The sequence below is a fragment of the Lipotes vexillifer genome, unplaced genomic scaffold (genome assembly GCF_000442215.2).
Source record: "Lipotes vexillifer unplaced genomic scaffold, Lipotes_vexillifer_v1.1 scaffold469, whole genome shotgun sequence".
NCBI lineage: Eukaryota > Metazoa > Chordata > Mammalia > Artiodactyla > Lipotidae > Lipotes > Lipotes vexillifer.
The window spans coordinates 3370553-3397755 of record NW_006788006.1 but is presented as its reverse complement, the minus strand read 5'-3'; the positions used below and the strand labels follow the sequence as shown (position 1 = coordinate 3397755).

Below are 27203 nucleotides of genomic sequence, written 5' to 3'. Positions count from 1 at the left end.
GCGGTTCAGGTGGGGGTCATAGCGGTAGCAGGAGTCCACGGCGCCCTCGCCACTGCGATACTGCAGGTGCTGACCCCCGGCCACGTACACGAAGTTGTCCAGCACGGCTACACACGTGTGGCTGCAGCCTACCTCCATCTCCGTCAGCTCACGGAAGTGGCGGGACCCCGGCTCGGGCAGCTGGTACACCTTGCTGCTGACCGAGCGGTCGCTGTCAGTGTAGGGCGTGCCACCGAAGGCAACCAGCGAGGGCACATCCGAGCGCACGGCTGTGCGCGGCGACTGCATCTCATGCTGCCGGAAGGGGAGCACCTGGTAGTTGAAGGCCTCCAGCAGGTACTGGCGGCACAGCACGTCCTCCACCATGATGTCTAGCGTCTGCACGCTGTCCACCAGGTCTGAGGACCGCATGAGCGGGAAGCGGATGTGGCAGAGCACGTGGCTGGCGCGCAGCCGCCGGGCGGGGTCGTGCTGCAGCCAGCGGACGGCCACACGGAACAGGTCAATCTCGGCACAGCTCTGCAGCCGGTTGCTCTTCAGGAAGAAGACGAGGCGCTCCAGCGGCAGGTGCAGGAAGTCCTCCTCCTCGGCAATCTGCAGGAAGTGCCGGAAGGTGAAGGTGTCCACCGATTCCTTGAGCGAGGCCAGGCTGAAGGTGGTGGCCATGTGGCCAATGTTGAGGCAGGTCTCCACGCTCATGGCGGCCTTGAGGAACTCCTCACACAGCTCCACCACGGGCAGCATCTGCAGGAACACGGCTGCACCCAGCACGTCCTGCACACAGTCCAGGTCCAGTGTCACCTCGGCACTGTAGGCAAAGTCGATGATGTGCCGCAGGCCGCGGGCCGACACACCCTTCAGCTCAATAACGTCCTGGCTCGTCTCCCTCATGCCACCCGTGAACATGGCCCTGAAGGTCAGAAACATAGCATGTGGGCTCGGGGCAGCCAAGGGGCACTGTGGCTGCCCAAGCATGGTCTGGCCCCAGGACACTGTGAGCAGGGCACGGCCGCCCAGGGGAAAGCAGGCTGGATGCTCATTAAAGACAGGCAAAAAGGAAAAGAAAGATTTTTAATCCACCCCTAGCCATGCATCTTCCTACAAGCAGCAACTCCCCACTCTGCCCCCCTACGTGGAGCCCTGCCTGGCCTCACCCAGAAGTGTGCGGTACTGGGGCCCAGCTGCCTCAAAGGGTGGGGACCAGGGGCTGCTCGCTGCGGGGCTGGTGCGGCTGTGCAAGAGAGGACCAAACCTTGGCTTTGGCTTTGGCTCTGGGGACAGGTCTCCAGCCCCACATTAACACCCAGCCCTGGACGACCACGCCGGCGGCAAGTTCAGGAGACAAGGCAGGGACCCCCAAGGGCGCTAGGCACTGTGGTTCACAGAGCCCAGCCCCCCACGTGGGCAGCTGGCTCCATGTTCCCCAGCCTGGGTCACTGTCACATGGGTTGGGGAGGGGTGAGGGTGCCCAGGTCAGAGTGCCCATCAGGGGGCTGTGCTAGGGTCCCCGCCATCTCCAGAGGCTTACGTGGTCAGGAAAGCCCCCTGAGACTGGCCCAAAGGAACACCAGCCCATCGTGAGACCCGCCCCCCAGCAGCAAGTAACCCCAGCTCTGTCAGCTGTGCTATCCTGCTCTGAGAAGCAGTGCTAACGTGAGCGCTGCTGAGAGGCGTAGGCCCTGGGTCACAGCTCCCCAAGGCCTTTGAGGGCCCCCCACCAGGAAGAGGGGTGAGAACCCCAGTGCCTGCTCAGGGTTCATGGCAGGTTCTAGAAGATGGCATGTGCTCCAGCTTGGGGCAAGCTGGCATTTCATCATAATTATAACTACCATCAGCACACGCCTGTGACAGCCGTCTGAGGGGAGAGAACTTCCCGACATTGCCCGACAGATGCCCGTTCCCTAGTCGCACACCCAGTGGGCCCAGCTCAGGCCCCAGAGGACGGATAGCTGAGCTTGGTGCTGCCATGCGGCCACTGACTAACAACCCCCCAATCCTCCACCGCAGTGCTCTACCAGCCCCCTGGACCCTGCCCCTTCTTGTCCCCGCGAGTCCCGTCAGCCCATCGAAGGCAGAAGCAATCACGGTGACAGTGACGGTGACGGGAGGGAGCGTTGCCTTTTAAGGCCTCTCCAGCTGCAGTGCCAGCACAGAGGAGCCTTTAAAGGGCATTTCTGGCTGGGCCAGCCCGCCCGTCCCCAAATCCAGAATAAAAATAGAAGCGGCGCCCCAGATGGCTTGGCTGCTCCAACTCCCCAGAATGGCCCCTCTGAGCCCGTGGGGCGGGCAGCCAGGGGGCGCACCAGGCAAGGCACCCCAGCTGCGAGGAACATGCAGCCCAAGACGGGCACCTGGGATGGCAGGTGGGAATACTTCAGCCACCCCTGGCAATGTGGGGCTGAAGAACCACCCCCAGGGCAGCACCCCAGCTCTCTCTGGTGTCAGGAGGAAGCTTGCCAGCTGGTCACTAAGGTAATGAGGGAGACTGTCCCCAGCCTGTGACAGCCCCCAGCTGATGAGAATGGCCCCCAGCCCTGCTCCGTGGGGCCCTCGCTCCCCTGCCCAGCCAGGCACAGCGAAGGAGCTTTCAGGAAAGGGCCTTCAGGGTAGAGAGACCTGTACACCCAGCAAGGCCTCACTCATCACGTGGGGCCTTGGACAGAGCCTGGCACACACAAGGGTTGCCGAGCAGGTGTCCCTCCCATCCCTCAGCCTGAGCACAGGTGCCATGAGGGCAGAGCTCATGGCTGTCTTATCCCTGCTAAATCCCCAAGACCTAGAACAGCGCCTGGCACGTGCAGGCATCACATAAGGACTTAGAATGAAAACCTGATGGAGCCCTGCCACCTTCGCAGGGCAGAAGCTGCTAATCAGGCACCCACCTCTGTCCCCCAAGCATGCTCTTCTTGTCTGCTCAGTGTCCCCCACAAGTTTGAATAAGTAGCAAACCTGGAAAAACCTGCAGGCTTACTGAACTTCTCTCTAAACCCAAAGATGGGCTAACCCCAGCCATTTTCCCTCAGAGCCATCCCTGGCTAGATGCCCAGCCCTGAGATCTTCCCTCTTAGAAGGGCAGCACCCTCCACCCTGCCCCTGGGGGCCCACGCTCACCTGAAGTAGTCGCTGCAGGCGGCCAGGACCACCTTGTGCGCGTGAAAGGTCTCTTGGTTGATGGTAAGCACGACATCCAGGAGCTGGCCCTGGGCGCGGAGGGCGGCGAGGCCCTGCAGGAGGCTGGTGCTGTGGCCAGGGGCTGAGAAGGTACACTTGAGGGCCCCGTTCTTGTCGGCCATGCTGGGGGAGAGCAGAGGTGGGCAGGTGGCTCACCGGCCTCAGGGCCGTCTGGTCCCTGGGCAGGCTTGGCAGGGCTCTGAAGCTGCCCCGGGTGGAGGTAAAATTGCCAGAACCAGCCCCAGAGAAGTGGAAACCAGGCCTGGGTCCCAATAGTGTCTGCCACCTGCCCACTGACTGGCCGTGGCAGTGGATGCGCCTTTCCAGCCTCCATTTGCCGCCTGTGAAATGGGCGGGGTTTGATGCAGGACCTGCAGAGCCTCCCGCATCCCTTTTTTTTGTATTTGAGATGAGATTCACATAACATTCATCATTTTAAAGTGTACAATTCAGTGGCATAAAATCCACTCACAATGTTATGCAACCATCACCTCTATCTAGTTCCAGAACATTTCAGCACTGTGAAAGAAGACCCATACCCATTACCAGTCACCCCCCCAATCCCCCTCCCCCAGCCCCTGGCAACCAATAATCTGCCTCCTGTAACTATGGATTTGCCTGTTTTGATGTTTCATATAAATGGAATCATGCAACATGCGGTCTTTTGTATCTGGCTTCTTTCACTTAGCCTGATGTCTTCAAGGTTCATCCATGTTGTAGCGTGTGTCAATACTTCATTCCTTTTTCTAGCTGAGTAATATTCCCCTGTGTGGACACACCATAATTCCTTTATCTGTTCACCCATCTATGAACCTTTGGGTTGCTTCCAACCTTCTCCTCTTTAAAAATTTATTTCATTAGCTTTCATTCTAAAATGACCTGTGCCGGGGCTTCCCTGGTGGTGCAGTGGTTAAGAATCTGCCTGCCAATGCAGGTTTGAGCCCTGGTCCGGGACGATCCGACATGCCAAGGAGCAACTAAGCCCATGTGCCACAACTACTGAGACCGCGCTCTAGAGCCCACGAGCCACAATACTGAAGCCCGCACGCCTAGAGCCCGTGCTCCACAACAAGAGAAGCCACTGCAATGAGAAGCCCGCGCACCGCAACGAAGAGTAGCCCCTGCTCGCCACAACTAGAGAAAGCCCACGCACAGCAACGAAGACCCAACGCAGCCAAAAATAAATAAATAAATAATAACAAATAAAATGACCTGTGCCCACTGAGTGCTCGTTTTAAGGAACAGGACTCTCCATGTCACCTCACTGTCCCCTGTGCCCCAGTGAGCCATCCCCATGGGTAAGCCCCTCTTCTCTCCCCTGCAGGAGGCAGGGTGGGATTAGTTGCCAGCACAGAGCTCCAGTACAGGTCTGAAGGAGGAACTCGAAACCTGCAGCCTCCCGGGTGGCACTAAGCCCTGGGGTTGGGGGTGACACGGGCCAGCTTCTCACCATGGGAGAGGGAGAGCCACCTCCAGCAGGTGCTGACCTTCAAGGTCCAGCCACTCTGACACCAGCCAGCATGCCTCTTGTGCCCTGTACCCCAGGGGAGGGCGGCCACACGACCATAAAGTCACCCTGGCCGTTTACAGAAGAATTTGGCTCTGGCTGCACTCGGTGGACACCCAGTCGAGGGGAAACGCCTGTCAGTCCTACCTTTCAGGGACACGCTGAACGTTTGTCCGCAGCCCCAGAGCTATAAGAGGACACAGGAGGACTGAACCCGGGCCCAGGAAACAGCAGGTTGCGTGGGATCTTCCTGTCACCAACGTAAGGAAGCAATAAAACCAAGAATAACTGCCCTAAGATGGATTTACCTATGGGGGCAGTTAGCTGGGGATGCGACAAGTAAAACAGATTCCTGCACCTCAAAATGAGGATGCACAAGGCAAAGGTTGTCTTGGAATAAAAATAAAGTTTTGAAAAGGAGAGGGGTGGAACTAACCCAAATGCCCATCAGTGGATGAATGCATAAACAAAACGTGGTGTATGAATACAATGGAATATTACTCGGTCTTAAAAAAAAAAAAGAATGAAACTGATTCATGCTACAACATGGAAGAAACTTGAAGACATGAGGCTGAGTGAAAGCCTCCAGACACGAAAGGCCACGTGTTACATGATTCCATTTATATGAAATGCCCAGAAATCCATAGAGACAGAAAGCAGATTAGTGGCTGGGGGAGGGGGTGTGTGGAGTGACCGCCTGAGGGTACAGGATTCCCTTTGGGGTGATGAAAACGTTCTGGAACTAAACAGAGATGATAGTTGCACAACATTGTGAAAGCACTAAATGCCACTGAATTATATACTTTAAAATGGTGAATTTTATGTTTTATGACTTTCACCTCAAAAACAAAACAAAACTCAAGGACATCTGAGCCTTCTCAGGTCCTGGGCAAAACCCTGCCATGACATCCAGGGCCTCACAGCATACAGGGTCCTCTGTGGCCCAGCCCCTATCGCCCCCACTCGCTTCCCCTCATCCCCTACCACCCCCCCAGCCCCTGTCCCCTTTGCTGTTTCATCTCGGAAAACTTTTGTAGAAATGCATAGATAAATTAGCAGTTTAGGAGGCCCTAATATATCACTTCCTCCTCCAAACACAACAGAAGGGGGCAATGCCCATCAGCCTCCATGGGGTCAAGAGCCTTCCCAGGACTCTCTCAGCCCCCACACCCCACCCCAGGCAAAGGCCATCCTCCCCAGCCCTCTGCTCCCTCCCCATGGCCTCCGGCTCTCTGGAACTTGCTTTCCCATTCCTGGGACTGACGCCTGCCCCTGCCCACAAATGAGGGCCAGGAATGTGGGCACCGGTCTTTCCAAGAAAGCAGGAAGAGAAAGAAGGCTCCTCGACTCCTACTGCCCACCAGCTCCCAAAACACAACCAAGGGGTAAAAGAGCTGACGCCGAGCACAAGACACACAGTCGCTGCTGACGGGAGGTCCCCGACTTGCACAGGCCGCCCACATCAGCGGCCTTCTGCAGAGCCTAGGGAAAAGGGGTAAACCATCCAATGGGCAGAGGGGCTGCAGGGCCCTGGACACTGCCTACAGGCCTGCGAGGTGCTCAGGGTTCCGAAAGTGTGGCGACGTGGCAGGGGGACAGGGGACATGGCAGGGGGACACCACCTGTGCTTAGCGGAAAACCATCCTGTCTCTGGGAGGCAGGAACACATGTGCTTCAGAGCCCAGCGCTGTGGTCATCTGAGCTGGTGATACGGGGATGCCAGTGGTGTCGGTAGCCAGATCCTGGGTTTGTCCTGGAGGCTGGGTGTGCAGACCATGGAGGGAGGGAAGGAAAGGGACCCAGGAGGCCCCTGAGTCTCTAGCTTGGCCGAGTCGCCACTCCCCACGAGGTGGAGGGGACACCCACCTCACACGCCCCCCTCCTCTCCCAGGCAGGAAGCAGCCAGTGCTGCTGCATCCAGCCCATCCTTCCTGACTGGGTCACTGCTCGGATCCGAGTCTCTGCTCTTTTGGTTTCCCAAGAACCCCACCTGACCCATGTTCTGAAGATCACGAAGAGAATGTCATTGGACCCTCAGGATTCAGAAGGCCTCCAACTGTACCCACCCACTGGCCAGGGCTGCCCTCAGCCATACAGGCCCTGCCAGGACATCTCCAGGGACAGGGTCTTGCTGTGTCCTCTCGGCGACACCCTGTGACGGGCCTCTGGAGCACCGAGCCAAAGCCACATCCCACATGAGCCTCAAAGGACCCTTGAGGTGCTCAGATCCATCCCCCCCTCCCCAACTCTCCTCATGGGCTTTTTTGTCAGCCCCTTGTCTGTTTCTCATGGGTGGGAGGACACAGCATGAATGAGACAGAGCAGACCTGCCCTCGTCGGGCGCACAGTCCGGGAAATGGGGACCCAAAGTGGTCACATCATCCAGAACTGGCTTCACATCAAAGCTGTGAGTGTCCCGGGGGGAGGAGACAAGAGCTGGGAGCAGAGAGGTGCAGAGGCCAGAGAAAGTGGGCGTGTCTCCGGCTTCTCCCAGCTCTGCCACCCCTGAGGTTAGACAGTGACGCCCAGCCTCTCCCTGGGAGCAGAGGGCTTGGCTGCATCCTGGGTGTTGGCCCTAAGGCCCGACTTCCACAAACGGTCGTCCCTGTGCAGAGCCACCTCCCCTCCCAAGACGGGCCCCCTCCTGTCTGGGGCCAGGTGCTCCACCTTCCCTGTGCAGCACAGTGGCCTGGGATCAGGGACCCCTTGGAACCTCCCTCCCAGGACCGGGGGGCAGAGAAGAGGTGTGTCTCAAACCAGGGACTGTATTAAGATGCAGACACAGACGTAGACTTGGCCAGTCTGGGTAGCCCCGGGGATGGCAGTGCTGTTCTCTGCAGATGCCACTCAGCACAGCAGGGGCTGCAGGGTGTGAGGAGGTGACACGCAGACAACACCTGTGTGCCACTTTCATCACCAGGATCCCCTAGAGTCATCCAAGCCTGGATCCTGGCCCTGAGCAGAGTGTCTGGAGGGTTGGGCCGGGACCCAAAGCCTGGGAGGTGAATCTTGGCCAGACCCACTCCAGAAAGACTGCCCGGGCTGCACCACGGCCCTTGCTGCTCCAGGCTCTGGCACCTGGTGTGAGGAGCAGAGAGCAGGATTCCGAGGCTGCCCTGCTATCTGCCAGCTGTGTGACTAAGGCACGTTCCCCGGTCCTCCGGGTCTTCATATTCTCAGCTCTCAAATGGGGCAGGCAGAACCGCCCTGGTGGCCCAGTGGTTAAGACTCCACGCTTCCACTGCAGGGGGCATGGGTTCGATCCCTGGTTGGGAACTAAGATCCCGCAAGCTGCGCAGCATGGCTAAAATTTTTTAAAAAGGAAGGAAGGGGCAGGGAGGAGCAGACGTCACAGGGCTGCCATGAGGCTCCCCAGCCCCCATCACCTCCTGGGAAATGAGGGACCATAGACCCCCTACTTCCCCCAGCTTTACTTTGGGCTGGCAAGGCCCAGTGGGGGGCTACATCCTGCCACCAACCATACAAGCCACTCGCATGCCTTTGAATGGGGCCAAGTGCTTGGGAACTTGAAGCTTGGAACCACCCACAGAGCGCCGGACCACGGCAGGTGTCAAGTGAGCCTGGCTGGCCTCTCTGTGGACACCTCACCTCACAGATTTTGTATATTCCCCCTACCCAGCATTTGACATTTTGCTTTTAGCTGGCCTCAGTTTTTTCTTAGAAGTTCCTCTGAAAGTGTGAGGTGAGCTGGGAGGATTTCCTGTGCTTCCTTTGAGCTCTGGGGACTGGCATGCCTATGCATGTTTTCACCAGAAGAAAGATCTCACACCAGAGGCAACTTCATCCTGGGGCTGCTTGGTCCCTGGACATATATTTACAGTGGTCCTCCATATATAAAGAGCACCAAGAAATCAATACAAAGCCAGCAATGTCACAGAAGGATGTGGGCTGATGGTTCCTAGGAAAGGAAGCACAGCTAGCTGGAGAGACCTAAGACTCAGCCTCACTCACGATAAGGGAAGTGTGCTTACCAAAGGACTGGCTTCACCCCTCAGGTGGGCAGAGTCATGGGGTGGGCCATCTGGCAGCAGATGTTCTTGTCCATTCTCAGCAGGAGTGTGAAGAGGGACAACTCCCAGGCAGGCAGTTTGGCAGACCCAGCAAAATTCTAAAGGCTCACATCCTTGACCTAGCAAGTCTACTTTTGGGATTTATCTGAGATATACTCGCATGTGCAAGTTGAGAGATGTGTGAGGATATTTACCAAATACCATTTCTGGGAGCTGAAGATGGGAAACAAGCTAAACACCCTTTAAGGGGGTACAAAGGGCTGCCCTCCAGCCGAGCACGGAGGCCGTGCATACTCTGAGCGTTAAAACGCTCCTCTGCTGGAGTTAGGACACCCCGGCCCAGGAATCCCTACAAAGCCCATAGCACTTCTGCTTACAGGGTGTGGAGCCCAAGTTGCACCAAGCAGGTAGGAAACAGCCCCTTTCTGCACGCCTCATCCTGTCCCAGGTGCTCCTCCTCGTGCCCCCAGCAAGGCTCACGGCACCTCACAAGGCTGGTTCATCCTCCTCCCATCTCACTGGTGGGACAACTGTCTCTGAAGCCCCCACCACTACCCCACACACACCTCACAGCCTCTGGGGAACTCAGGGAAGGAGGGAGGAAGCCGGCAGGGGCCAGAGTCCCCAGCCTGGACAGAGAAGCAGGCTTGGCTGGGCGGAGGTGGGCAGGAGGAAGAGGGAGGGCCAGGGCCTGGGACCGATGACTAAGGGAAGGACCCATTACTCAGGCCGGCCCAGACAGGGGGCGGCTGGTGAGGCGGGGCCCCGGGCCCCCAGGAAGGCGGCAGCGGCAGCCCTTGAGCTAGTCCGAGTCTCCAGACGGCCACCCAAGCCACGGTCACCCGCGCTGAGTCATCGGAGCCAATGCGTCAGCAGCCGGGTCAGGGCGTCTCTGGAGGCCACTCACTGCCTCCCCAGCTGCACCCTCAGCCTGGACCTGGCCTCTGACCATGTGCCCCCCACTGGCCTGACCCCAACCCCCGTGCTGTGTCTCTCTACCACTGTCATCAGGCACCCCCAGCCATGTGCAGTCCCGTGCTGAACAAGGGAAACAGCTGCTGCCTCTCTCTGGATGTCCCTGCACAGGAGCTGACAGCCAGTGGGACTAGGTGGGGTAAACGCCCACCTGTGGCAGGATCCCCACAACCTCCAGGCATCCCCAGCCTGCGAGCCCATTGCCCATGCTGTCGCAGGATCCTTGCTGGCGCCCCCTGTGAGGGCTCCTTCCTGCCCCCCATCCTTCATGGGGTCACCCCCCAAATATACCAGGGGCTAGAGTCCTTGCCTCAGGGCCTGCTTCGGGGGGACCCAAGGCAGGATGGCCTAGTGAGGGACAGCCACAGGAGGTGCAGAGCCACACCAACAGTGACAGAGCCCCGCGACGGCGGTAGGGGCTGCCTTGGGAGCAGCACTTGGCGGGGAGGGTGCTCCCCTCCTCCTGCCCTCACCCGGCTGCTGGCCCTGGTCTCCACGGTCGGTTTCCCAAGCCCACAGGAGAGATATGAAGCCCCGGAAAGTTTTTTTCACTGGAATGTCCAAAAAAAAAAAATGGGAAAAGGCAAGACCAAGAAAGAATTTCATGGAAACATTTCTTTGGGGTTTTGTAAACTCCTTTCCCACCCCCACATGGAGCCCAAAGCTCAGGCCAGAACAGAGTCTGACGGTATTGCCCCTTTAACATACTGTTCTTACACGCAAATTCCCTCACTTCCCCTCAAAACAGAGAGCACTTCCACTTTCAAAGCCAATTTTGGTTTTATTGTCCATGTGGCTCGATGGAGCACAGCAGCGCAGCGCAGCTGGTTGGCTCACACCCCAGCTGATGCAGTACCAGGGAGCTCCAGGCCACTCCGCCTTAGGGTCCTGGGTGCATCAGCAGGGAAGACACTGCACTTGGGGTGACAAAGGGAGACAAAGACCCAGAGAGGGGGAGAGAGACCCAGAGAGAGAGAAGGAGATCCAGAGAGGGGGAACAGAGACCCAGAGAGAGGGGGACAGAGACAGGGTGGTGGGGGGGAGACAGAGGTTGGGGGATGGGGATGGGGCTCTCCAGTTGCAGATGGAGAAGCGCCGGCAGCCCACCTCTCTGTCCTATTTCCCGCACCAACCACTGCCTCCTATCCAGCCACACTGGAAGCTTCTCTGGCTTCCCCTTCCTGCCCGCCTCAGACCCTTCACAAAGCAGGCTCACTGACAAGAGCACATGCTGGGCACAGCCCTTCACAAAGAACTTCATGAATCCCTGGCCAGCCCAGGAGGTCAGTGCAGCAAGTGTCCCCTTCAAGATGGAGAAACTGGACTTCCCTGGTGGTGTAGTGGTTAAGAATCCGCCTGCCAATTCAGGGGACATGGGTTCGATTCCCTGGTCCAGGAAGATCCCACATGCCGCAGAGCAACTAAGCCCGTGTGCCAGAACTACTGAGCCTGCGCTCTAGAGCCCGCGAGCCACAACTACTGAGCCCACGTGCCACAGCTACTGAAGCCCGCATGCCTAGAGCCCGTGCTCTGCAACAAGAGAAGCCACCGCAATGAGAAGCCCGCACGCCACAATGAAGAGTAGCCCCTGCTCACCCCAACTAGAAAAAGGCTGCACAGCAACAATGACCCAAGGCAGCCAAAAATAAATAAATAGATTTATTTTTTTTTAAAAGATGGCGAAACTGAGGCCCAGCATGGCCCCCCCATGGCTGCAGGCAGCTCCAGTACTGGCTCCCACTTCCCGCTCTACTACAGCCTGCTGACTCTGCCAAGGCCACTGCTCTGCCTTCCAGGCACGCAGCTCCATGGATCAAAGGTGCGTCTGAGCCAAGGTCCCACATGTCCCACAAAGGCAGACACCCCAAGCCACTGTTGTGGTGGTTACCACAGTATTTCACAGCTCTGGGTACTATGCTCCCAGCCCAAAGGATGGAGTCACCATGTTTTGGCACCTGGCAATAGCCCTCAAATGCTCCGGCTGGCCAGCAGCCCCCATGCTCACGTCAGCACACTCTCCCCTGGGGCTGCTCACCCCAGGCCGGCTCCACCCTCCTCACCCCCAGACACCGCAGCCCCACGATAAGCGGCAGCTCCTTCTGAGATGCCTGCAGTCCTCTCGCAGGGCTTGATCCCCGGGTGCTCTGGGGAGCAGATGAAAGAGCAGGGCTCCAGTGTGGACAAGTGTGGAACCCAGGAGCAGATGAAGGTCCTCAGAGCAGTGTCCCAGCAGGCCTGGAGGCCAAACCCCTGAGAGAGACTGGGGGGCACAGAGACCCATAGAGAGGGGACAGAGACCCAGAGAGAGAGAGAGAGAGAGAGAGAGAGAGAGAGAGAGAGAGAAAGAGAGAAGAACATCTGGCCAGGGCCCCAGATCCCATGTGCCCCTGAGCCTGGGCTCTTTCCACAGCAACAACTGAATTGTTTATTTCTCCCTCCTGGTCATCATACTGGTTACTTCCTACATCTTCTGCGATAATTTAAGTCAGGATGCCCAGTGCCAAGGTGGATCTGCGCACCCCATGGGAGGCCAGGTGAGCCAGGCCACCAGGCAGGGACACAGCCTCATCCACTCCTTTCCACCTGCTCTGCCTCCTCCAAGAGCTGGGCCGTGGACACGTCTAGGGCCCACTGCGAGCCCACCCTGGGAGCACGTCGCCCACAGAGACGCTCTCCCTGAGCCCTGCAAAGGGGCACCAGGCCACAGTTGCCCACCTCATCTTCAGAGCATCACTCGGCAGGGCCACCCCCCACACGTATGTCCTTGGCTCCTGCCTGTCTGTGCCTGCAGTGCAGTGACAGGGTGACAGAAGAGAGGCGGTGCTGGGTGCTGGGGAGTACCGGCAGGAGGGAACCATGCAACCTGCCGGCACCCGGGACTGGTGGCTCCTGAGAACCCCCACATGACAGCCAGGGAGGTTGAGGGTCCAGAGGGTCGTAGGGAAGGCAGACAGGTTCTAGAACCCACGTCCACCTCAAAAGAACCATCATGACTCCTCCCAAGGACCCAGAGAGGTGACAGGAGCAAATTCCTAGGGGCTGGGAGTAGAGGCAGGGGTGTGCCTGGCCCCACAAGTCACCAGCCTCACAATGATACCCCACCAGCCGTCCCCAAAGCCTGGCTGGGATCCTGAGCCTGGTGCCAGACAGCCTCACTCAGTGCTGGTTCCACTCAAGGCAAGTGGAACCACCCGGTCAGCTCCGTCATCCTGCCCTTCTGAGACAGGGACAAACCGCGTGGATTCCCCCACTCCCGCAATACTCACTGGGTTACAGCGAAGAACTCTACAGGTATGGCCCACCCTCCCACAAGCAGAAGGCAACAATGACATCAAAGTCCAGCACTCTCCTGCCTAAGCCCCCTGTGGCTCTCCGACAGTCTTGCTCCTCAGGGGCCACAGTGAGCCCAGTGCCCCTGAAGCCCAGCTGTGACCTCTTGCCCAGGCTCTCTGCCCTCACCCCAGCCTCGGACTGGTGCCCCAGGGAGTCCAGGATGCGTGGGGATCTGGCCACTGCTGATGGACAAGAGGACCCTGTAGGCAGCACTTCCCCAGTCCCAGACCTGCCCAACTCCAGCAACTCCTCAAGGCTAGGAAGATGGAAGGCAGACACCCAGACCCTCCTTCCCTCACCATCAGCAAGCTCTCTGCCTCCACGTACCCCCACCCCTCCCCATCCTGGCAAGCGAGCACCCACTCCATGTAAGACTGTGGGCCCGGGGCAGTGCCAACCTGGTTCCCAGCTCGCCTCTCAGTGGGCAGCCAGGAGAGGGGTATACCACTATCATCACCATCTTACAGATAGGGACATTGAGGCACAGAGAGGTTCAGGCACCCACCCAAGGTCACACAGCACGTAAGAGGCCTGGCCAGTGTCGGTCTCTCTGTAGCCCCAGGTGGCTGGGCCCCCTGATCACCTCCATGATGCAGACGGGGAGACTGAGGCTGGGAGAGCTGAGCCCACTCACCAGGAAGGCCAAGCCAGGAGGTGGACATGGAGCTGGACAGTAAGTAGGGCAGGATGTGGCTCCTCAGTGGCAGCCAGGGCAAGGGTGTGGACTATCCCACTAACCCTCCAGCTGTTATGAGGGAGGTAACCCCATTCTACCAGGTCACAGTGGGAAAGCCCCACCCAGGCCTCCACACCTCTCTGACCCCAACCCAGCTCTATTTTTCTTGCCTGCCCATTGCTCCATCTCATAAACCATCCGTCTGTTTCCAACCTGTCTCCTCGAAGCTGCAACAGGAGCCTCACCAAGCAGGGCAGGGTGGGTTCTGTCTCCTGCTGTGTTCCGGCATTTGGCACCATGCCCAGCATGTGCCCAGAGCTCAGTCACACTTGTTGATTAAATGGCTGGATGGCTGAGTGGGTGGGTGGATGAGTGGATGGATAGATGGGTAGATGGATGATGGGTGGATGGACAATGGGTGATAGGATAGATGAAAAGACAGATGGGACAGATGGATGGATGGTTGGATGGAAGAGTGGGTGGATGGAAGGATGGGTAGATGGAGAGATGGATGGAAGGATGGATGGATGGATGGATAGGATGGGTGAGGTGGCAGGTGGATGGCTGCTAGGTGGCAGCAGTGGCTGACACCTGACTCATATCTCTGCTTGTTGCAGGTATCTGCTGCATATATCTGCTCTGTTACCCCTCCATGCAACCTCCTGGTCCAAGTCCCGGGACTAGATATGTTATCCTTTGACTGGGCTCAACCAGGAAGCCCTCAGCAGGCTCCTCTCTGGGATGTCTGGCCTCCACACTTTACTCATGCTATTCCCCATGTTGAAGGGCCAACTCTTTCTGCCCCCCACCTCCACCCCTCCTCCCTATGCTGCACTCTCAAGCCCACTAGCTCTTCCACGCTCCTCCATCACCTTCCCTTCCAAGCCTTCTCGAAGTAGAAGGTCTCCCCCATGACCTCCCTTGTCTTCATGGACCAGCCAGGGTTCCCCACAGCCTCCGTGACCCCTCAAAGCCCAGCCAGGGCCCCAATGCCAGGGGCAGCAAGGGCTACTAATAAGCAGGTCTCAGGCTGAAGCTTCACCTGTTTTGTTCCCACCCACTGACAAGAGGCTGATCCCAGTAAGAGCCCACCCCCCACACACATTATCCCTGCTGCACTGGGCTTGGAGATGGGGCCACTTGAATGAGCAAAACCCCTTCACTCTACAAATTAGGCAAGTAGGCACATGACTGCATGGCCCCAGAACACCACTCGGAAACCCTGTGAGAATCCAGCACTGCAAATGCCAGCATTTCAGGACCCAGCCCAGCTGCCTCCCCTGGCAGGGCAGGTATTGAGGCTCTGAAAGGGACAGTTCCACCAAATGGCATGTGCTCATGCCCAGTGGTGCTAGGCCATATGCAGGCAGACACAGTATGGGTATGGCGCAGCAAGGACCTTCCAACAGCAGCACAAACTTAGGCATCAAGAGGGGCCTCTCACGAACATCTTCATTTTAGGGGGTGCCAACATCCCTTCCTTCTTCTGTTAAGGGCCCCCTGTTTTCCTCAGGGAACCTCCTTCACTCTCAGCCCCAGTGGTAAGGATCAGGAGACGCACCCCTGGGCTGAAAAGGGAGAATTCATAACCCAGCCTGGCCAACCAGAGCCTCCCAGGCCCCCAGCCATTCTGACTGAGACCAGGATAGGGAGTGTGACCCATTCGACCCAACCAAAACCTTCCCTGGGACTTTTGCTGGAGCCACCAGGATGGAAACTTGCCTTCCCCCTAGGGTTGCTGGGGTGACGAGGAGCAAGATGAGGTTACCTTGCCCAGCCAAGAGCTAAGAGACGGAAGTCACAGGTTCCAGAGGAATCATCTGAGCTCTGAATTTAATGAATATAAAAACTGGAATTCGGGCTTCCCTGGTGGCGCAGTGGTTGAGAGTCCGCCTGCCGATGCAGGCGACGTGCGTTCGTGCCCCGTTGTGGGAAGATCCCACATGCCGCGGAGCGGCTAAGCCTGTGAGCCGTGGACGCTGAGCCTGCGTGTCCGCAGCCTGTGTTCCTCAACAGGAGAGGCCGCAACAGTGAGAGGCCCGCGTACCGGAAAAAAAAAAAAAAAATACTGGAATTCTCCCTGAACTTATTTTTTATGTGAACGATGAACTTTTATTTTTTAACTGAAGGCAGTGAGTCGAGTTGAGTTTCTGGCTCTCGTAACCAAAAGGGGCCTTCAATGTCAGAAGCCTCTGATCTGAGGCTCGAATTCCGGACGAGCCTCTGGAAAAACCACTGTGGAGTTAATACTTCTCCAGCTACCACCTCTCCCTGCAATGCACACTGGCTTCCTACCCTGGGAATGGGGACAAGGAAGCCTCACCGGTTGATCTGCAGGTGAGTGGGTGGTGACCAGACCCAGCCCGAGCCCCGCCCGCCCGTAAAGAGACAGCCCAGCCATCTCCCTGTGAAAGGTCAGCAAGCTACCCATGCCCCCTACTGTGAAAGTTCAGCAACTCTAAATGCTAAAATGCTGGAAGCACGCCTAAGGCTGGAGCCGCAGGGCAGCCCAATGCCATCAGCCTTGGCAAGGAAAACACCACCCAGAGAGTTTCTGCAAGTGACTCACGTGGAGCATAAACATTTGTGTCTTCCCAGCCTCCCTGCCTTACAGCCCACGGGCTGCCATTACCCCTTGCCCAACAGAGGTGGGGAGAAAAGAGAGAGAGCAAGAGAAGCCCTCCTAGGATCGACCAGACTTCACCAAGCCAGCACACAGTTATGACTTTAACTATAGTCCTGGAAGTTTTCCAAGTTGAGGCTGCCTCGGGGGTCTGCAGCAGGGCTCCCCTACATGACTGTTGCTTCACGGGCATTTTGTCACCCCCCCCAAACCCTCCCGCAGGAGAATGTCCCACTCTCAGCTACAGTCATGGAAGATTCCGGGTGATCACGTCTCCCTGCTGCTGCTTCCTCCGGCAGACTGCTTCAGATTCTAACATCCCTTTGAGAGCCGAGCTGTCCGGATATCCAGCCCAGCCCAGCCCAGCCCAGCCCAGCCCAGCCCGCTCCTGCTAGGATCCTGTCTTTGACCCCTGTGGAATTTTGCAGTTGTGGCGTCAGAAAACGTCTTCGGCCTCGATCCTTGATCCTCGCATGACCCTCTCTTGAGGCCTTTAAAAGCCCAAAGGTCCACCCCTCAAGATTTCCTCCAGGCTGAGCGTGTTCAATTCCGGAAGCTGCTTCCCTCATAGGAAAGGTCTGCGATTCCCCAAAGGTGCCGGTTACTTCCTCCCGAATCACAATATTTTCAGTATGCGGCGAGGTGGTCTGCGGGAAGAGCTCAGCAGCGGGGCTGCTCGGCGAGGGGTCTGAAATCACGCTGGATGTGCCCCAAAACCCACTCCGCCAAGGAATGTTAGGGAAACGCTCTCATAGCCATGGGGGATGAGTTCTGTGAATCCTGAGCAGCCCTCTCTGAAGGGAAATGGGAAAGAGGCGGGGAGGAGGAAGGGACTGGAGACTCGGGGTTAACAAGTGTTAAGAGCCCGTCTGCACAGCTGCAGAGCGGCTACCACAGGAGGAGGGCGGGTCGGCCCGGTGGGGACCCAGCGGGCCCCAGCCCCCACTTCCCCCGGCAGGCAGCTGGACAGGGAGCGCGGCTGGCCCTTTCCCCGTCTTCAACACGGCGCTAAGATCCTGTCCGTGAACTAAATGGAGCTCGTGCAAAAGGGTGCTGCTCACTGGCTTCTCTCTAACGGGGCTGATTCACTGACAACACACCTGTGAGTCTCAGTTTCTCTACCTGAACCCTGCCATTAACAAAAATCAGGAGAAGAGTGACCCTCGCGCGGCTGGCCACGGAGGCCGTTCCAGAAGCCTCCCAGTCCGGCCAGCTCCTCCTGCAAATCCATCGTAGACTGTATGTAGAATATCCGCTAGACTGTATCAGAGCCTCCACAGTGAAGCCCTGCCTGCGGGGAGCACACATTGTAGGGGACACAGATCCTTAAGAACACAGAATGGACCATGAGCCTGGGGCAGAGGACGAAGAGGGGCAGACGGGGGGAGTCATGGTGGCCAGAGTGGCCAGGCCCCAAGGAGGCAACACAGGAGTTGTGCCAAGCTCTGGGACAGGTCACCCCAGCCGAGGGAGGGTGAGCTCACGAGGCCCAGGAGGGGCACCAGCCTGCTGTTGGAGATGTGGGCTGTGGAAGCATGGGGGCCCGTGGGCGGGCAGGGCCTCGCCATGGGGGCCAAGGGGATCATGTGGAGAAGTGAATTTTGTTCTGAGACTGTTCTGAGAGTGAGGAAGCCCCCGGCAGGTGTCAGGCAAGGGACGGCCTGGTCTGATACCTGCCTTGGGAGGGTCCCGCCAACTGGAGGTGGGGGGACAGCAGCCAGGAGGGCAAGAATCGATGGCAGCTCAGAGCCAGGATGAGGTGGAGGTGGAAGAAGGGGCCGGATGGGGATGTGGCTCAAAGGTGGAAGCAACACAATGTGCCAACAGATTAAAGGAAAAGAGAGCAAATAAGTGTGCACGTGGTGAGTGCTCTCAAGGAGGTCAGAGAGGAGGGGCAGGAATCGAACTGGGAAGGACCAGGTCCCGGTTGTTAGAAGACCAGGGACCCTCGAGCAAGGACAGGCACGAGGACTTTCCAGAACAGAGAGGGGACCTTAAGCCCTCCAGGCCAGGTGTCCATGTCTGCTCCCTGTCCCCACTGGATGCTCTCGGGCAGCAGAGCCTCTCAAGCCAAGTGGGGCCTCATCCTCCTGCCTGACGCGTCCTCCACCAGCACTCACTCTTTGGTCCACGGCAGAAACCTGAGAGCTGGTGACTCCCAACCTGGCTGCCACCATGGGTCAGCATGTCACACAAGTTCAACCTTGAATCTTCCCCAAACCCATGCCCACCTCACCGTCTCCACGCGCCCCCCTCAGCCCAGGCCCCCTCATGTCCTGCCAGAGGGATCCATCCAAAACAAGAATTTGACCCAGGTGCCCCCTCACCCAAACCCTGCACCAGCCCCCAGTCTCCCCACTCCTCCCTCTCACCCTCTCAAGCTCCTCTCTGCCCTCCGGACCCCTAGAAAGCCAGGCTCCTCCCCCTCCAGAACCTGCACATGCCACTTGCCTGTACCCAGAAACAGGCCACCTCCCGAGACTCCCTTCCCCCAAGCTGATGGCACTAACCTTCAGGCTCTGCTCAACCTCATTTGTAAGGAGACTCTCAGAACCTTCCAGAGAAGGCAGGAACCTCCAACTCAGCCTCGGGACATTTTATGGCAACCGTGGGGAAATGACGGCCCAACTGTTTCACATGCTGGCACATAAGTGTCCCACACAGGCACAGCCCATCTGGCCGGGTGTCCAGGGGCCCATATGCCCAACACCAAGCACAGTGGCAGGCACACAGGAGGCATGTGACCATCGACAATCACCAGGGGAAGAGAAGGGTGTCAAATGAGTCCCATCCACAAGAGGAAGGAGCTGGGGATGCCAAGAAGTCACCCTCCCTCCTCCCCCTTCTCCAGGGCCTTCAACCCTAAGTCTGAAACATGCCCCAAGACCAAAGGGCAGGAGTGCAGAGAAGCCCCACTTTTAAAGTGTCTCGGGGGGAGGCAGGCGCAAACCTCCAAGCTGGCCCCTCTGAGCTCTCGCATGAGGATCGGCAATAAAAAATAACCAGTTAAGGAAAGTGGGATGACACACTACATCTACTCCCTAGAGATGGCGCAATGATAGCAGAGGCTAATAACGCCTTTCTACCCCGACAAGAAGGCCATCCCCGAGGGGTCACAGCTACCGGATGGAAGTGGGTCAGCTATGAGACAATCAGGCTGCACAATTCAGGGCAAAGTGTGCAGTTTTCAGAGCAATTTCACATCCTGAGCTCAAGGGACCCTACCAGTGAGAAGGTGAGGAAAGGGGCGCCTCACTCCCAGAGAAGGAGCTGGGCTGCGTGACCCAGTTCCCCAGAGCACCTCTGCCCAGCACTCTCTCCAGCTTACCCCAGACTCAACTGCCCCACCCCAGTACTCTGCCAAGACCCACCAGCTCATGCTCTACACTCTGTTCCTAGGTGCCAGGTTCACATGGCAGCATCTGTCCTCTCAATGCTGCAGAAGCAGCTCAGACTTGACATGTTCCATTCTCCCACTGGCCCTGCCACTGTCCCTCTCATGGCCATCAAGTAATGATACTACCATCCTCCAAACTGCTCAAGCCGACAACCACAGAATGAATGCTTGTATCCTCCCAAAATTCAAACATTGAGACCTATTCCCTAATGTCATGGTATTAGAGGGCAGGGCCTTCAGGAAGTGATTAGGTCATGAGGATGGGGCCCTCATGAATGGAACTGGTGCCCTTATAAAAGAGACCCCAGAGAGCTCCCTAGACCCAACCACTATGTGAGGACTCAGCAACTGAGGCCATGTCTATGAACCAGGAAGTGGCCTCTCCAGACACCAAATCTGTCAGCGCCTTGACTTTGGACTTCTCAACCTCCAGAACTTCAAGAACTAAATTTCTGCCATTTATAAGCCACCCAGTCTATGGTATTCTGTTATGGCAGCCCAAACAGACTAAGATACCAACTTTCTCCTCCCAACCTGCCACATTGGCTCGTTAGCAAGACCTGCCAAACACCCCATGATCCCTTCTTGGTCCACGTAGGCACAACGGACAGAATGCTAACAGCTTCAGGACCGCAGGGCAACATTGCCACTTCCACACACACACACACACACACACACACACACACGTACAACATGCTGGGCGCCCTCTGAGCATACCCTCACCCTAGTTTGCTTCTTCCCAGCTACCCTGCCCAGTGGGTCCGGGGTCCCACTTCCTGGATGAAGACTAACACACAGAGGGTTGCAGATGTGCCCAAGGCATGCAACAAGCATGTGGGTCTGATGAGGTGCCTGATGTCACCAATCTCCCAGAATTCCTAGGAGGAGGTGAGTTCCTATCTCTGAAGGGTCAAATTCCTGCCTCCCCCTCTCAGCTGAAGAGAGGATGAGGCCAAAGGAACAAGAATCGTCTCAGAAGGCCAAATCATTGCCCAGTCTTTCACACAGAGGCTGGGGGGCTGGACTCTTCCAGAGCCTCAGGGATTAGTGGAGACAATCTAGGGTGCAGCCAGAGAGGGCTTGTTAAGAAAGTTTAAACAAGCAAAGGCCACCAAGCCAGGAGCAGACGCCTCAGCTGAACTGTGCCAAACCCACTCACACTGTGTCCCAGTCACGACTTCTCAGAGAAACACCTGTGACCGGCGTGGCCCTCACCCAGATACTCCTGCCTCGCCCCCCAAGAAGCAGTGTGAATCAATGAGACTGGGCCCCAACCAGACACCTTCAGGAGAGATGGGCAGTGAAGAGAGGATGCCAAAGGCCCAACGTCCGAGGAAACTTCGTGGCGAGAAGGTTCCTCCAGAACTAGGCAGGCCAGGTACCTCACAGCGATGGAATTTTAGCTGGGGAGGTGTGACTCCTGGGAGAGTTCCTCCACCCCCTCACAACACACTGTAAACCTCCTCTCTCTCCAGAAGCCTGGACCCCATCAAGAGCCCGAGGCAGAGCTAAGAGGGGGCCTGATGCAGAACAAGTTTCTTTTGTGAGTGAGCCTGCAGCTAGGACCCCACCTCCCCTCAGCAAGCGCCCAGCCAAGGCAGCCATGCTCTGTCCATCCCAGAGGTTCGGCTTGGTCATTAACGACCATCTCTACTAGGCAACGGGTTTTTTGTTGATCCCTCGAGATAGCAAGGAAGGAGAATAAGCTTTTCTCTTTCTTTTTTCCCCCTTGGTTACAGAAAAGTGAAGTTGGAACAAACAAGTTATGTAATGCTGGGGGCGGCTGGGGGAACGCAGTCCCTCCTAAGGACAGTTTTTCGAGTTGTGGGACTGTTGGAAGGGCCAAGGGGAAGACAGGAACCGCCCCCACCCCTGGCCAAATGACAAAACCCTTCATGGGACAAAAAGGCAGATGCAGGCACCACCTGGAAGGCTGGAAAACCAGACTCACAGACAGGGCCAGCCTCCCCCTGTCCCTGGCAGGCCCACAAGTCTCCCCGAGAAGGCAAGGGACAGACCTGACCACCTAGAAGGGACTTCCTACCAGCCAGACTACAAGCCCTAGAGAGCTTTTCCACACTCCTCCCCCCCCCCCCCCCCCCCCAGCCATATTTCCTTTTTTTTTTTTTTCTGCTCCAGGTCTTAGTTGCGGCTTGTAGACTTCTTAGTTGTGGCATGCGGATTTCTTAGCTGCAGCATGCGGACTCTTAGTTGTGGCGTGCATGCAGGATCTAGTTCCCCAACCAAGGATCAAAACCGGGCCCCTGCATTGGTACCGCAGAGTCTTACCCACTGGACCGACCACCAGGGAAGTCGCCCAGCCATATTTCTTGAACACTTCTTTCCTCTGGGCTGCCCCTGCTCCAGGCATACAAGGCCAAGACTACACGAGACAGACATGCTCTCTACCTTCAAGGCACTTCCACTAATAAACACACCAAGTAGTGTTGGGTGGTGACTGCATGTTCAAGGACACACAACAGCCATAGGACCCAGCAATTCTGCTCCTGGTATATACCCCTAAGAACTGAACCCAGGTGTTCAGACAAAAACTTGTACATGCATGTTTATAGCAGCATTACGCAAAACAGCCAAAAGGTAGAACCAACTAAATGTCCTTCAGCTGGTGAACGAATAAACAAAACATGGTATGTCCACACAATGTAATGTTATGCAGCCATAAAAAGAAATGAAGTACTGACACACATTACATTGTGGATGAACCTCGAAAATATTAATATGGAGTGAAAGAAGCCAGACACTGAAGGTCACATATGGTACGACTCTATTTACAAAACAGGTAAATTTAGGGAATTCCCTGGCGGTCTAGTGGTTAAGAGTCTGTGCTTCCACTGCAGGGGCATGGGTTCCATCCCTGGTCGGGGAACTAATACCTTGCATAGTTGCATGGTGAGGCCAAAAAAAAAAAAAAGGTAAATTTATAGAGACAGGAAGTAGATGAGAAGCGACTTGCCTGGTGGTGCAGTGGTTAAGAATCCGCCTGCCAATGCAAGGGACACAGGTTCGAGCCCTGGTCTGGGAAGACCCCACATGCCGCAGAGCAACTAAGCCCGTGTGCCACAACAACTGAGCCTGCGCTCTAGAGCCTGCGAGCCACTAATTTACTGAGCCCGCGTGTCATAGCTACTGAAGCCCACGTGCCTACAGCCAGTGCTCCGCAACAAGAGAAGCCACCGCAATGAGAAGCCTGCACAGAGCAACAAAGAGTAGCCCCCGCTCACCGCAACTAGAGAAAGCCTGCGTGCAGCAACGAAGACTCAACGCAGTCAAAAATAAATGAATTAATTAAAAAAAAAAGACAGGGCTTCCCTGGTGGCGCAGTGGTTGAAGAGTCCGCCTGCCGATGCAGGGGACACGGGTTTGTGTCCCGGTCTGGGAAGATCCCACATGCCGCGGAGCGGCTGGGCCCGTGAGCCATGGCCACTGAGCCTGCGCGTCTGGAGCCTGGGCTCCGCAACGGGAGAGGCCACAACAGCGAGAGGCCAGCATACCGCAAAAAAAAAAAAAAAAAAAAAAAAAAAAAAAAAAGACAAACCAAGTAAAAAATGGACAAAAGATTTGAAAAGACACTTTACCAAAGATCTGAATAGACAGTGAGACCATGAAAAGATGTCCAACATCGTTAGTTATCGGGATATGCAAAATGAAACCAAAATAAGATAACAACATACACTTAGAATGGCTAAAATTAAAGACTGGCCACATGAAGTGTTGGGAAGGATGGGGAGCAGCTGGAACTGTTGCACATTGCTGGTACGAATGCAGTTATGGTTCAGTCACTCCAAACAACTCAGCAGTTTCTTGAAAAACCTACAGTGCAGAGGGACTTCCTTGATGGTCCAGTGGGTAAGACTGCACTCCCAATGCAAGGGGCCCGGGTTAGATCCCTGGTCGGGGAACTAGATCCCACATGCATCCACAACTAAGAGTCTGCATACACGAGTAAGAAGTCCGTACGCTGCAGCGAAGATCCCGCGTGCCGCAACTAAGACCCAGCGCAGCCAAAATAAATAAATAAATATATTTTTTAAAAACCTATGGTGCTTGCTTCAGTAGCACATATACTAAAATTGGAACTTATCATGGCCCCTGCACAAGGATGACACTCAAGTTCGCGAAGCGTTCCATATTTTTTAATCTAACCTCAAAAAATAGGAAGCAAGGGGCTTCCCTGGTGGTGCAGTGGTTAAGAATCTGCCTGCCAATGCAGGGGAAACGGGTTCGAGCCCTGATCGGGGAAGATCCCACATGCCGTGGAGCAACTAAGCCTGTGCGCCACAACTACTGAGCCTGCGCTCTAGAGCCCGCGTGCCACAACTACTGAAGCCCGCACGCCTAGAGCCTGGGCTCCTCAAAAAGAGAAGCCACCGCAATGAGAAGCCCGTGCACCGAATGAAGAGTAGACGCAGCTCGCTGGAACCAGAGAAAGCCCACGCGCAGCAACGAAGATCCACCACAGCCAAAAATAAATAAGTAAATAAATTTATTTAAAAAAAATAGGAAGCAAAAGTACAAAGATTCAATGAACAATTTTTTATATTTTCTGGGATGGGGAGGCCCTACTTGTTAAGAACCTCAATTGCTAAGGTGAGGGGTTATGCTACAATGTGCTTCATTGACTTCCTCTGCCTCTTTTGCTCTGTTTTATTACAACCCCTAATTTGTTCATCACTCTAGTATTTGTAGAAAGATGTTTTGTATTTTGCCACATCATGATAATAATAGTCCCGGTTTGACTGGCTGGTTTATAAGTTTAAGTACAAATAAATAAAAGATCCATTTTACCCTGAAAAAAAGAAAAAAAACTTAAACCTACACCTACCATAGGACCCAGTCATTCCACTCCTAGGTATTTACCCAAGAGGATGAAAGTATATGTCCACACAAAGACGCATACCCAGATGTTCACAGCAACTTTATCTGCAGTTGTCAAAATGGAAACAACCCAAATGTCCATCAACCAGTAAATGGATAAACAAATTGTGTCCATCCATTTAATGGAATAGTAGGCAGCAGTGAAAAAGAATGAACTTCTGATACTTGTGACAACACAGATGAAACTTCAAAAATATTCTGTTAAGGGACAGAAGCCAGACACAAGAAGCCACATATTATATGATTCCATTCATGTAAAATTTCTAAAAATACGAAACTACAGAGAGCAAAAGCAGATCAGAGTGTGCCTGAGGCCAGGGGTGGGAGAAGGGTTGACTGCAACGGGCTTGAAGGAAGTCATTGTGGTGATGGACGCGTTCTGAAAACCTGGATTGTGTTAATGGGTACATAACTCTATAAATTTATTAAAACTCAGTGAAGAGACTGCCCTGGTGGTCCAGTGGTTAAGATTCCCAATGCAGGGGGCAATCCCTGGTCAAGGAACTAGATCCCGCATGCCGCAAAACCCCACCTGCTGCAACTAAAAGATCCCTCATGGGGCAACGAAGATCCTGTGTGCCGCAACTAAGAGCCAAAAAAACAAAAAACTCCAAAAAACTCAGTGAACTGTTCAGCTAAAATGAGTGAATTGTACAGCATGTAACGAATTATACTTCATTCTTGCTCCAGGTTATCCCTAGCCAGGGCTCAAAGCAGGGACTAGGATTCACTGTCCCTTACATGCCACCTCCTACAGGTCACCAAATCCTGTCCACTCTACCCCCTGCATGTCTTCCCAAATCCCCTGATCTCTCTTTGCTCCCCACTACAGGCCTCCAAAGCCCAACCCATGCACCCGGACCCTCAGGCCTTTCTGAGGCACACGAGTATTGACCATTTCATCATTTATCACACTGACGGAAATTATTTGCTCCCATAAGCTCACCAGCAAGAAAAAGTCCGAATTTCTTCCTTGGCCACCGAGGGTAGCAGACTGTCCTGGGGGACTGGGATGAGAAGGTCTAGACTACTCTGGCCTTGTGCAATGGGAAGAGGGAGGGAGGTTTTACATCCTAAGGCAGGTGTTCTTTCCCTCTGAGAACCCAGAACAATGCATAAAAATACCTTCAATTGCTATGCCAATTCTGCGGTTCAAACAACCAGTCTCAGGACTTGTCCAAAGGGAAAGGGGGCCTCTCTCAGACCAAAAGGGGTGAATTCTTCCACCGTGATCTGAGGGCAAGACCTTGCTTCAAGTTCTTTTCCCTGGGGGTGAATGGGATTTACACCCCATGGGGCTTGGAGGGAGGAGCCACAAGGTCGGACCCTTCTCATGTATTTTTTAAACCTTCAGCGCTCTCTCACCATCTTCAGGCTTCCCAAGTCCCACTCTAGCCCCGCAGGACCCCTGGGACCCCAAGACCTCTCCCTGCCAATCAGGACTCACTGGGACCCCCAGGGCTCCTCAGCTCCCTCTCTCAGGTTCTCCCTGGTCCCTGAGGCCTCTTTCAGGCCCTTGGGTTCACTTGAGCCTCCTACTCCCAACCTTCTACAGTCCTCACCCCTCCCAGGTCCCCTCAGCATGTCCTCAGGACCACCTTTAGGAACCTCAGGGTCCTTCAGCACCCTCCAAGAGGGCCGCAGCCCTCCAAATTCCCCTCAGCCCCTCCTCAGAGTCGCCCAGACAGCCTCAACAACCTCAAGACTTCCTATAGCCCCTGCTCAGGACCCCCCTGCCTCCCAGACCCCTTGGCATCCCCAGTTCCCCCATGGCCACATCACAGTCAGGAGCCCCTGGGTTTCCTTTCGGATCTCCACACCCCTCAAAGCCCTCTCAGGCCCCTAGGGCCGCATGCAAACGCCTGGAGGCCCTGGGGCCCCCAACCCGCCTTCGGATGACCCGTGAGCAGCCCTCAGTCCCCTCAGTACTCCATAGCCACCTAAAGTCCGCAGCCCCCGTAAAAATCCTCGAGCCTGCCCAGGCCGCTCCTCCAGGACTCCCCTTAGGTCACTCCAGCCCCGGGGCAGGTGCAGGCCCACCCTGTGGGCTGGTTCTCACCTGTTCGGGCGCTCGGGGCCCGGGCCCGCGCGGAAGCCGCCGCCACCAGCGCCACCACTGCCACCGGGCGCCGCCATCTTCCCACCGCCGCCACCGCGCGTGCTAGTGACGGGAACCGCGCGCGCCGGCCCGGGAGACTAAGTCTCGGGGGGTGGGGCGGGGCCTGCTCTGCGGAGGGGCGGTGCCCTAGGCGAGGGGCGGTGCCGGGTCTGAGGAGGAAGCGGGCCCTGGGCCGCGAGGGGGCGGGGTCTGCGGATGCGCGGGGGCGGGCAAAGGCAAGTGCCGGTTCAGCTGGAGGAGGGGGTTGGGGCCTGGGGACAGAGGCGGAGTCTGGGACGAGGCACGGTCGTGGGTCTGAGGAGGTATGGGAGACTGGTGGGACAGGGACACGGGGCGGGGGGCACGGTCTACGGAGGGACGTGGCCCGAGTAAGGGGAGGGACCTCTCTGGGAGAGACTGGGCAAAGGAAACCTGTGCGTGTGGGGGCGTGGCCTGGGGGGCGAGGAATGAGGCGAGGGTGGGACGCAGCTAGGAG

The 27203-nt window shown here is 56.3% G+C and overlaps 1 protein-coding gene across 1 annotated transcript in view; it reads right to left on the bottom strand.

Moving 5' to 3' along the window:
- Positions 1-26769, bottom strand: part of KLHL26 (kelch like family member 26) — a 27559-nt gene extending 790 nt beyond the window's left edge. The window contains exons 1-3 of the mRNA XM_007461065.1: positions 26669-26769; positions 3112-3294; positions 5-910 (exon numbers count right to left, since the gene is read on the bottom strand). Of these exons, the coding sequence (XP_007461127.1) occupies positions 5-910; positions 3112-3294; positions 26669-26745 (1166 nt within the window). The 5' untranslated portion in view covers positions 26746-26769. The remainder of the gene's footprint in view (positions 1-4; positions 911-3111; positions 3295-26668) is intronic.
- Between the last annotated feature and the right edge of the window lie 434 nt (positions 26770-27203).